The 12,528-nt window shown below is 40.0% G+C and overlaps 1 protein-coding gene and 1 long non-coding RNA gene across 12 annotated transcripts in view; one reads left to right on the forward strand and one right to left on the reverse strand.

Moving 5' to 3' along the window:
- The window catches only part of ESRRG (estrogen related receptor gamma), a 611,234-nt gene that overhangs the window by 246,942 nt on the left and 351,764 nt on the right, over positions 1–12,528 (reverse strand). For 2 of the 11 annotated variants that reach the window (XM_020805406.3, XM_072990328.2), the window contains exon 1: positions 3,935–4,247. The exons of 7 other annotated variants lie outside the window; for them this stretch is intronic. Coding sequence is in view for 1 of the 4 variants with exons in the window: in XM_020805407.3 (XP_020661066.1) it covers positions 3,935–3,990 (56 nt within the window). In the remaining 3 variants the exon portion in view is untranslated. Of the gene's footprint in view, positions 1–3,934; positions 4,248–12,528 lie in introns of those variants that run through there. 2 more of the 11 variants (XM_078382960.1, XM_020805407.3) reach the window with 2 other exon arrangements.
- LOC144585788 (uncharacterized) lies at positions 4,310–10,778 on the forward strand. Its single transcript, XR_013540342.1, has 2 exons — positions 4,310–4,508; positions 4,777–10,778. It is a non-coding gene; the product is annotated as an uncharacterized LOC144585788 (long non-coding RNA).

The raw sequence follows: 12,528 nt of genomic DNA on the forward strand, positions 1-12,528 counted from the left end.
TTTCCCTGTAGTCTTAATTTGCTTCTCCTTTCTTTAAATGCCCAACATAATATTCAACACAATTTCAAATCAGATGAATTTGACAGTTAGCCACCTGATCTACAATTGCCCCCAAAATGATATTTAAGAAGGAACAATAGGTTTATTTCTTATTATATTTTTTATCAAAAATAATTTTTTCAGACCTGTCTCCCTTTTTATTACTCAATATTTTAAAAAACAACCCATCAATAGTGTTAGCAACTGTAATTTTGTTATTTTTTTCCTGATTTATCATATGACTTTAAAAAAAAAGAAAAATACTTTTTAAAATGTCCTAAGATAAAGACCGATTTTAAAATGGATAACGCATGGAGGGAGAAGAGAATTGTGTGGGGAAAATGATCATCCATTCAATAGAATTAATGGATATTCACAAGGGCTTTACTAATAACACAGGTTAATTACTGTTGCAACACACCAGGCTCAGTAAATAAAAGAACAGAACCATAAACACATTAAAATGAGCAACCAGCACTAAAAAAGGAGGGTCAGGCCCAGCTAATAAAAAACTGTCAGAATGCCATTTCAGCATCGACACTTTGCACTCTGTCAGCTGTGAAAACTTAGAGAAAAGACACATGAGCAGCATAAATCCAAAGTTGGAAAATATAGTAACAGGAGGGGGCAGACTGTATATCAAGGCTTACTGGGGTGAATATGTAAGGACTGATTACGAAAATAAATCCTTCAATTTATGTTTAGTCAGCAGGCATAGTTACACCTTGCCTCATTTGCTTTGGGGACAACGGTCTTTCTTTTTTTATATACCTATCAACTGCATTTTACATTAGCATACACATTATGCACAACACAGGAATATTCATATATGTATACGTAAGACATCTATCAGTTCTATAATAATGGGAGCTCTTATCCCAACCTTCTAGAGACTTAACTTCCTCTCCACTCAATAAGCTCTACTCCCCCACAACACATGCCTGCACGTAATTCCAGATCAAATTCTACTGGAAAGAACAACTATTTAATAACAGAGGGGGAAGTAAAAAATTAATTACACTATCTGACTATTTAAAGAATGATATTAATATGGAAATGGGGAATGAAATGACTAAAGCAGCTCACAAGCATTGCAGTGTGGTCAAGAGTAAATGTTGTTGAATCTGTGTACAAATCTTTCAAAGCTCTCAAGCATCTTTTGTCTCCCAGTTTTGATATCAGTGCTCATTGTTGAAATTTCTACTATCCGTCCTAAGTTTCAGTTCCTGGGAATCTCTAAATTTATCTCATGTGTCTCCCAGGTTGCTGTTTTGTTTTGTATCATGGGTATTGTGACATACTAGCTTTCCCTCATTTCAATATTGTGTTTTAATAGAGGCAGTGTGGAAGAGGTCGAGGGTTCAAATTCATGAAAGGATCAGAACTACAAAGGCAAATGTACACAGTACAGAGAAGATATCTGAAGTCACAAATCTATTTGGTTTTCTATGCCTGGCATTCAGATATCATGTTTAAATTTTCTAGAAGAGTGCCCCCTCCTCTTTTCTGGAGTGTTTCAATTGCCTTTCCTTCTCCCAACAGCTGTGACAACTGTTAAAACAGTCAGTAAAATTAAGTCTGCTGTATAATCCTTTAGTCAATGTTACATTTTAATCAGAGGTTGGAGGAGATTCCGTATTATAAGCACACTGTTTCATTTAGAACGATTAAAGCAACACATATGCGTACATCAGCCAATATATTTATTGCATCTGTTCTGTTATTAACTGCTCTTTGAAATTATTAGCATTAATTTTTCTGGTGAAAAGGGAGGAGTAAGAATTGCAAACGGCTTTTAAGTTTTTGCATTCTTCAGTATGCATCAAAGCATACCAAGTGACAGTAAGGCAGATGTCTGTGTATTCCCCAAATGTTGTATCAGCTTTTAGCCAACCCCCCCTCCACAAAATGCAAACTTGAATAATAATCCTCTACTTTCATTTTGTCTCTGCATCATATGCCACAAGGCAAAAGCACAATTACTATTACCAATATTAATAGCAAGTAAGGTTCTGTGGTTTATTAATTGAGACAGAGAGACAGATGTGTTGCTGGGCATTAAATGGTTATGGCCTGCCCAATGAACCACAGATCCATCCAGCCTTACATCCTGAAGACTTTTAACAGGCAAGGAAGTGCAGGGTGGGGAGGGGGGAATGGAGAGAGCTAATTGTGGTCAGGGAGGGTGGATAGTTTGAATCTTCCACCAGAGCCAAAAAGGCACGTGCCCTGATTTCATTTAAATGCATCTACTTTAAGAGGCTTATCAAAACTAATCATTCAAATTAGCTCTAAGAAGGTAAATTCAAGAAAGCTCCTTAAAAAAAGAACATCTTCCTAACTTTAGAGTCTCACCCCTCCCCTTTCTCTTCACCCATCGAAGAAAACTACTCATCTCAACTTGGAACAGTGACAACTGCACTTATGCAGAGATTAAGACATTTTAGACAGTGCTCTACATCAGTTTACTCAGTACTGATCTATAAACCACATCTAAATAAGAACACAAATACTATTTATTTACCTTCTTCTTCAGGTGAACAAGAAATCCTGCACGCACACGCGGACTGGGTTCTCACTAGCAGACTCTTTTAAGGCTTACCTACATTGTTTCCCCACATCCAAGGCATTCAGAGAGGGGGAGAAACCCACACAAATGTCTTGGACTGCAACTTGCCAAGATAACAGGAAGGCACTAAGGGCAGCTAGTGGGCATGTGCCCACCATACACAGTCCCTTGTGGGTATAGCTGCACTATGTACATTCTACCTAAGGTTTGAACAAACTGACAAATTTCCACAGTCAGTAGTTACTTAGGCCAAAATTAAGTTCGCCAGTTCTAGGACTACATCTGGGTCCCAAATCTCCCTCAGCCCAGGAATATTGCTCCTTTCTACTTTCCTGTCAGTTAGTAATGACAAGAAACATACATTAAATAGTACACTTTAGAAAGGTTTATTAATATATTGTACGCACTGGACTTTACTTTTATTATATATAAATGAGCATTTTATTTATTGGGGAGATCTTTTTATATACAATGTATTACAGTTCAAACAAAGCAGCAGCAACAACACACACACACACACAAGCTCAGGAACTTCCCCTTCTTCCCCCCCCCCCCCACTACTTAAGAGACTGATTTGTGTCAGTAAATGACTGGAACCTTACATTAGACCTTAATTACAGAGCACTATCCTTAAAGTGGGATTAAATAGTTGGGCTGCTTCTCTCTCTCCCCCCCCCCCCTTGCCTGGGCAGGCAGAGAATCAGACAAGAGCAAAAAAATATCTCCCGTTCTGGGAAAAAGACCCTCAATATCTAAATCGGGTTTTTGAAGGGACCCTAACCCTAAACTTCTATGGAAACGGGGGCGGGAGTTGGCCCGGTGGGGAGGGATTAAGAAGGGGGGGGGGAAGAAGGATGTGCCTTTTTGAATGGTTTATTTGAACAATTCACTCTGCGCTGGTGCCAAGTTCCTATTCTTAGCACCTGGATAAGTAGCGACTTGTCACTCACACAGCTGTTTCCACTGACAGCCCCCACCGCTCGCAACTCCAAAGGTAGCCCTTTGGAGGGGAGAGAAACAATCCTCCCACTTAGTACTGAACTAACAGATAAAGACCGGCACAAAAGGGACACAAGACAGACACACAACAGCCAGCCAGCCAGCCCCCCCCCCCCCCGGCATGCACGCAGACGCCAGAAGGCATTACCTGACACCGCGTTAAACTAACACTGGCTGCAGCCGTATGAGCCTTTATCTTAGCTGGGGACCCCCCCCCCGGCTTCAATTTGGGGAAAGGGGGGGAGAGGCAGAAAACGGGAAGGGGGGGTATGGAAAGGAAAGGCAGTGAAGTGTGTGTGGGGGGGAAATAAGAAGAAAGGTACCTACTCTTCTTCGTAGTGCAAGGAAAAAGATTCAGGAAGGCAAAGTTCTACCGGATCCATGTGCGCTCGGCCACCATTATTTGCGCGTCCCCAGCTATAAATCAAAGTTTTCCTTGACACAGCGCGCGGCGCAATTAACACAAAATGTTCTCCCGGTGACAAGCCTATAGGCGCAGCCAGTTGGGACCAAACGCTCTCTCGCACGCTCCTAATCAAGGACTTAAAGCCCCCGGTTGGAGCTTATAAATATGAAGTAGAGCTTTACATATGCAGGTCCCACTGGCCCAGCCGGAGCCCCGATTGGATAGGGCGGCGGCCAATCAGCGGCGCCCAGGACGCCGGGGCTGCACAGATTGAGCGGAGCTCGGCAGGTAGAGAGAGAGAGAGAGAGAGAGAGAGAGAGAGATGGGCGAGGGGGCGGGCAGGGGGGACGCGAGCGGGTCGGCGAGCGCAGAGAGAGAGAGAGAGAAGGAAGGAAGGAAGGAAAGAAAAGAAAGAAAGAAAGAAGAGCAGCATTTGAGCATGCACACGACAGATCGAAACGATGCAACGTGTTTTTTTTTGTTTTTTAAAGAGAGGTAGCTCTTAGGACAGCTAGTTCTAATCAGTGCTTTCTGCACGTCAGAATGCATTTGGGGAGGAAGGAGTTGTCATTTTGGGGGGGATCGCCTCGTCTGGGATAAGTTTTTTGCTGCTCTTGTGGGTTTTGTGTTCCTTTTTCCCATTCGCGTTTGGCTGCTGCATTGTCCGTTTCGTTTTAGTAGAGATTAACCACGATTGTACCTAGCTGGCCAGTTTTAGGACGATCGTTCAGAGTTCAGCGGGGTGTTTTTTTTTTCCCCCCAGGTCAGAGGTGGATTCGGACCCTGGAGTCGAAAAGGCATACTTTCCAAGAAGGGGAGCCCCAAGTGAATTGAGTTGGGATTGGATCAATCGGCGCTTACTCAGAAATAAGTCTGATTCGCTCAGATGTTGAGCTTGCCCGTCGATTGAAATGCTTAACACCCCTGAATAAACACACAGGACTGGACTGTTAACTTCCTGCTTCTTTTGCGTCCCTGATTTCATTTGCCTACCTTCTATTTTACATGTCTTAAGAACTGGGTTAAGGGATTTCTGTGCTAGTTTTGAACTGCAGAGTTTTGTAAACATGTAAGACCAGCAGTGTTTGTATTTGCATCACCCTCTTGAAAAAAGCATGACAAGGAACTAAAAAGAAACAAATGTGTACTTTAAACCCATTCATGCAGAAACAGGAACATGCACCTCTTGAGATACATGCCTGCAAACAGTGATGCATGTAAGAACAAGCATATTTTACTTGCCTCTCCCTGAAAGAACAACCAAAAAAAGATCTTATTGATCAATATCTTTAGTACTGCTAGCACTGAGTTGATATCCTATTAATTGTAGGGAAACTTAGGTCTATCCCTTAATACAGTAGGATCAGCCCAAGGTTTCAATGCTCTTTACAGTACCTTAGGTATAAATCCCACTGAAATCAGGGTTTACAATTCTAAATAAACATATGTTGGATCAAGTTGTGTCTGCTTAAATCTTTAATGCTGTGGTGTAACCATACTTGCCTTAGTTGCAGATGTGCACAAAACCCTCAATAATCTCTTCCAAGGATGGATGCAAATACATTGATGATCTGCCTCCCTGCCTGGAAAATTATCCAGCCCCCTCGTTCCCCACCCGTAGCCACGGCATATCAAAGCTGCTGACCTCCCTCACCAAACAATTCCATTTAATGCAAATAAATAGATGCCAGTCTTCAGATGAGCAGCAAACATTTTACAAGGTGCCACAAGAATAAAATACAGCACAACTTTATCCAACTACATTTTTGTTAATTTCACATGTTTAAATGGTAGTGATATACACCTACCTACTGAATATAAATAGCTTCTATAGATGGTGATAAAATAATTACTATAATCACAGAAGGCACTTTTTTCACTAATTCAGCTGTGCTGCTTGTACATTTTCCCCCCTGAGTGAAGTACTCCGTGATGCAAATGGCATAATCTTTTAGATCAAAACAAATCAGTGCTCACCCTCAGAATGCATTAATGCCATTCACAAATGGGAACACAACAGCTGTCTCCAAATCTATTTGACGGCTTTTACCAAAGTAAAATGACAGAAGAGAAGACAAATATATATAAGTGCAATGGACATGTTTGCATCTCTGCCTTGCTGAACAACTTCTAGTGTGTAATATACTTATGCCATGGCCATCTGCAACTGTCCTACCTATGCTTGAAGAAAAATAGACCTATTTTTAATACGAAAAAACTATATAGCAAAAAGAAGTAGTGGAAGCTTAATTATCAGCAGTATTAAACTGCCTATATTGCTAAACGTAGATTCTAATTAAGATGTAAATTTTGGTTCCAAGCAGTGATGCACCCAGTCATTCTTAGATTCAGTAAACAAGCAAAAATACTAAGCATGCATTTATAATGTTAGAGCTAAGCAACATCACACCCTGTAACAGCCCATCTTTTAAAAATATTTTAATAAATAAAATGACTTATCTACAGCCCATGTACCTACTTTTCCTATTATATACATGCAATCAATGTGTATTTTTTTGCAGTCACTACTAAAGCACATTCCGATACACAAGCAATTTACTTAACAGACATTTTTCAGTTGAGATATATATTCAGTAGCTACTGTGGTAAACAATAGTTTTAAAGTGTTTTTGAAAGAACACTTTTGTTTAGACTTCCTTGTCCCTGGCCTGTTAAGCTGAGTTTACAGACAAGAAGAACATTCTGTGTTGCGGCATCGTGCACATTAAATCAATATTTAAAAATTACAAAATTACCTCATTTTTTTCATAAGATCATTATAGTTAGCTGTGGATATTCTTTGGACTTCTGTCTTCTTTTGTGCTCTGTCTTCCCATCTGCTAAGCTTTCCTTGTCCTCAGAGTTTCCGCAATCATTTTGCTTGCCCGTGTCATCCTTTGCTCCCCCCATCACCAAATTAAGTATTGCTATCTTTTCACCAGATACCTTGCAAGCATCTGTCTTTGCTGATGGTGCTGCTGCTTAGAAGACCACAGCCGTCGTATTATAATTTATGCATTCATGAAAGCCAGTTGGCCTTTTCCCCTGGGACTCAGAATGTCACCTCCAGTAGACCTGGGCCTGAAATTTCAACTGTATTCCTGAACTTGAGCATGCCACTTACAGTTCAATTGTTTTAATAATAAAAAAGGAAATTAACACATGTTACAGGATACAAGTAGGACCCTCTTTTCTCTGAAAAATGCTTATTTCATTAAACGTGGTTAAAAAACATAGTCATACAAATATATAATCAAGGCTAGTCCTTATTGCACCACTTCTAGATTATTGAAAATACAAGTCAGAAAGTGCCCTCTCGTTCTCTCTCTTTCTCGTTTACACACAAACACTCATATGCATCCTTGCTAAATCAAAAACTCCAATATAAAATCTCACCTCAAGGAGTCTGTAAAGAGCAATAGTAGTGAAGTCAGAGCTGGGAGGGTGACAGAAGCTGTCATGAGTATCTGCACTAGTCAATGAGCACTGCTGAGCAGTGTCTACATCTTCACATCCCCTCTCTGTGTATAATTATCCCCATGTAGAGCACTGTACATCTTTAAGCGCCTTCATACTTAAGTGCTACCGACATCTCATTGCATCCAAATTGCCAGACTCCTAAACCACAGCTACCTCAAGGCTACTGAAGTAAAGATTCAGTGGCACTTTGCAGTAGCAGTACACTCAATCGTGCCAAGTGCATATTTAAAAGACAACTGGAGACAAAAGATAATGGGGACGGCCATGTCCATTAGACGGTAACTATATACTAACTGCACATTTATTAGCTATGCACAGATATTGCCCCAAATTATTTAAAAGAAATTATTCTCACACACATACACACCCTGCTTGTCACAGCAACAAATCCTGTGTTTCTCCAATATTAATTATAAAGGGATGTTTACTGTATCAGCTTTCTGGACAGAAAAAAATGTCAACTATCGCCACATCTGAAAGAAGGCACCTTTGGAATAGGTGCATTAACAGCAAAGGACCAATCTTGAAGTCATTGTGCTGTAGTTTTACATGATACATGCACCCTTTCCTCACATGCTCATTTGAAAGCAAATCCCCTGTGAAGTAATTAGGAGTATATATGTCTTTTCTACTTTTTCTTAGAAAGTACAGGATATTCCTGGGCACAGTATTCCCTCCTCCCACACACAGAACAAGTGACATGCTTTTTCCTCTGAATTTCTTCACACGCTTTTATACACTTGAGAAAATGGTAGTAGATTACTACTTTAGAACCATTTGATGCTTTCATTTATATTTAGCAGAAGTAATGATCACCCTGCCTAGATGTTAGAAAAGGCACAGCATTAGAATATGCTTTTAAATACATGCCGTAGATAAGCATTCTTGTCCAAGTAAAGAAATGCATGTGTCCGTGCATCCAAACACATTTTGTCTTCCATGTATTTATAGACAAAAGTATGAAAAGTTTTTTTTTAGGAAGATGCTGTCCCAATAATTTCATTAGAGCAGTGCGTTACAGTAGATTCCTCACAACAGGTTTCTACCGTGAAAATTATTTTGTCAGATTTGCGCACTGCTATTCGAATTATTTAGGTTGTAATATAATTTAGAAACACTTGACATAAAGTTGTATTGTTTTTTCAGTGAACCTTACAGGGAATACTTTAGAGTCTTTTGCAGGCACCATCTGATCAAAAAATGTTTATTTCAGACACAGTCCTGTATGCTTACACAATCACAGAAGAGTAATCATAGAAGCATTTCCTATTCCTGGCAGGAACTCTGATGTACAATTGCTTATGCACTATTTGGAAAATCTGTTGTGCAACCAGTCACGCAAAAGATAGTCCGCACAAGAGGAAAAGCCATTGTGTGATTGCCCTTATGTGCAGTTTTTTTTCCCGGCATAAACTGGTGCACATAACCCACAACTTTGCTGGTATATCAGACTCTTTTCCTAGGACATGTTTTCATAGAAAACACATGATTACTGTCTTAGAAAGCCAAGGAGATGATTGAGGGAATTCAGTCACTCTGTTTAATTAACACAGGATTATTCCACTGTCATTTTGTGAAACTAATAATAGGACTGGTGAAGTGTCAGTAAAAATTAAATTGTAAACTAGTGGAATGCCAAGGGGAAAGCTTACTTTATTTATGGAATATTCCCTGCAGATATCTTGAAAAATCTTATACATATTTACATGGGTAAAATACTACATGCTGTTTCATAGGAGAGTGAAAGACTTCAAGATCTGTATGACATGTATTACAGAGAAAGAGTTAACATTAATTAGAAGTATATGTTATTAACCGGATTGAAGATACGTTGTTTCCTGAATGTAAAAGTACTATGTGCATATTCAAGGTCAACAGCACATTTTGAACAATCTCAGTTGTTAATATTATGGTAATCATCCTGGAAATATATGAAAAAAGCAAATTAGGCCTCTGAGAAAGATTATCATGATAAACATTAGTTCTAAGGGGAGCAAATACATGTTGCTTCATTTCCTTCACCCTAAATTGTTGCAATAGCACGAAATAATGGTCACCACATTATTTCGCTTGAGTTGCCTCTCTTTCTTCAATGACACTACATTCTAAGAGAAAGCAATGGTTCAATCCTTTTCCTTCACCAAGACTAAAACATATTTTTTTAAAATTCTGCTTGACAGAACCGAGAGGAGGTGCCTTATAAGACAAGAAAGCATCAAGTGTCATCCTGAGATATGATTAGGATTGTAACCCTGACCAACTGTGGGACGAGATCAGATGGCTCTTTTAGTACACACCCACACACCCACAGCTTCCTACCTAACTAGAAGCTCGAGGCACTAAAAATAGAAAAGAAGATGGAGTGCAAAATATTTCCCCAGTGAAAACACCAATAATCTTTACTGTGAGCTAACATGAATTGCTTGTTACACTGCCCTAGGATATCTTGGCCTGAAGCGACAGCACACACACTCATACACACTCAAAAACATTTAACTATTGCCCAAGCCAGAGTAATGTGTGTTTCCGTGTGTGCATTTGTAGCAGGCCTATAAAATCTGACTTCTAGCCGATACACCTGCCATACAAAACACATCATTTGTACCTGCCATAACTTTTTTTCTCCCTGAATACCTTTGCCCATCTTTCTCTCTTTTCTCACCACCTTTATGCAGTTTTCTCTGGCATTTTTATTATTAATGTTATTACTATTATTACTATCCAAGCATAAGCTAATTCACAGGGGGTGCTTCTGTAATTTAACCCCTGAAGCGCTAAATTTCTTCACATGTGCCAAAGACACAGGTTTGTTGTTGCCTCTAGCAATATCCCAGGAAGGCGAGTGATGGCGGTGTCATATCATCACATAGTGATTTAATCTGTTGCGACACCCAGGGAATGGGCAACTGAAAAGATTTACGGAATATGTTTTTTAACTGCATACAAACCACATCACAATCAGTCAGTAATCGGGATCAAACTGGAAGACATTTTACCCACCTTTTGCTCCCAGCTCTGAATATTTAAACCCAGTGTCATCTAATCCCACTGTTCCATAACTTAGCATCCTATGCAGAATATTACACATATAACAGCATTTTTGTAACATCTTATTTTTTTTCTTTTCATATCTGATGATTAACAAGCAGTCAGAGCATGTTGAATTACAGAATAGTACAGCCGTAGAAGCATGGATGTCCACACACTGAAGAATGGAATCTTACTATTCAGTATACTTTTCAAATGGTCTGACGTCAGAGGCATGTCTCCAAAATCAAACAAAAATCAGAGAAGGGCAGCACTTTTTTAAAAAAGTAAGAAGTACATGATGTTCAGGTTTTAATATTTAGCTGTAGTAAATATTGAGCAAAAGAAGAAAATAACTCTCTGACAGTTCATGTGTAATGCAAACACATGTATTATTACACTAATGTTTAAATAGACTTTAAATGTGAAACCATAATATAATATGTGGTATACATGCCATGGTTGTATGGATTTGTTAGTTATGGGTAGGAGTGACTTCTAAACTGATGCCTTCCTATATGTGCCAGCAGATGGGCCTGAATCTTATGCCTCCATGGGTTCCCTGTTGCTCATGAAGTAGGTGATCGCTAGTGACCGTGACCTAGGCTTTATGTGTAAATCCCTCAATTTCCATTTTGTGCCTGAAAGGATCACAAATATAAGCAAATACATCTATTGTTTTCATGATTTTTTTCTGCTTTCAAAAGCAGAGAAAAATGGAGGAATAAGAATGGAAATCAACAGTGATAGATTTGTTTGAACACAAGTTATACCATACTCCAATGTACTGAAATAGAAACAAGGGAGGCCATACATGTGCATATAGAAAATCTCTTACTCAACAGGGGTGGAGGCTTTAGATCCAATCTGTCTCCTATTTATCATGCTGCCCTTTCATCCATCCCCAGAAAGATCAGAACCACACCCACCAGAAAGGCTACTGTTAAGGATCCATGACAATGGGTGGAGAAGGACTGCAGAAGTGAGATTTTCACTCATCCTCCCCCCATCCTTTGTCCATCTAAGGAGCCTATTCAGACCAGGGGGAAATGAAACCAAAGTGGAGGATATATCAAGGCTCTCCCTCTTACCAACTCTCCTAAGGCTGAAGAAGCTACTTGGATGACTAGTGAAACATTTCATACTAATAAGAAGTCCAGTTGCCATGAATCAACTTCCAGATAACCTCACCTGGATGACTAAGAATCGTCACAGATATAAATAAACAAGAGATCTCTGTACCCAGATTCACTATATGTCAGAAATTATTTTGATAATTTTATTGTATTCTGTTTTGGAGTACAGAAATCGTATTCATCTTTAAACCACTTTCCAAAGGCTGCATATGTATACTCATGTCTGAACTAGCCCTATACAGTACCAGCGATGGTGAACCTATGGCACGCATGCCACAGCTGGCACACGGAGTCATTTCTGCCGGCACGCGAGCCATAAGTCACCGGATTGCTACACACCCCCCCAGGCAGCTGCAACCGCAGTGCTGGTGCCCGGACAGGCGGTGGGTCAGGATCCAGAACAGCTGGTGCTGGTGGTGGATCTGGAGTGGGGTCTTGAGGCACCTCTGTGCCCACGATTCCCCCTTCCGCTGCCTCTTCTGGTTCCACCACCGCTACGGCGGCACACCGCCCCCCCTTTTTTTCCCTTTTGGGCATGCAAGCCCAAAAAGGTTCGCCACAGCTGCCCTATACTTTTGACCTTAGAACCATTTTTACACATGGCAAATCTGTTAGCAGAGCAAGCTACCGCTAAGTTAACTTGTATAAAATTGGAATGATTAGTAGAGCATGGTTGCTCCTTCAGAAAGAAATTAACTCCACATTTCTTACTGTAGGGAAATGAGCAAGCTAGTATTTATTAGAAAAATATACTGATACAAAAAATAGTGGTAAACCTAGTTCTAGTGAACTAACGTGGAGACACAGGGAGCCATGGCTGCTGCTTCTTATCTCATGAAGAAAAATGTCTCCTCTGTCCTCTCAGAGTTTCA

This window comes from Pogona vitticeps, chromosome 1 (genome assembly GCF_051106095.1).
Source record: "Pogona vitticeps strain Pit_001003342236 chromosome 1, PviZW2.1, whole genome shotgun sequence".
NCBI classification, from domain to species: domain Eukaryota; kingdom Metazoa; phylum Chordata; class Lepidosauria; order Squamata; family Agamidae; genus Pogona; species Pogona vitticeps.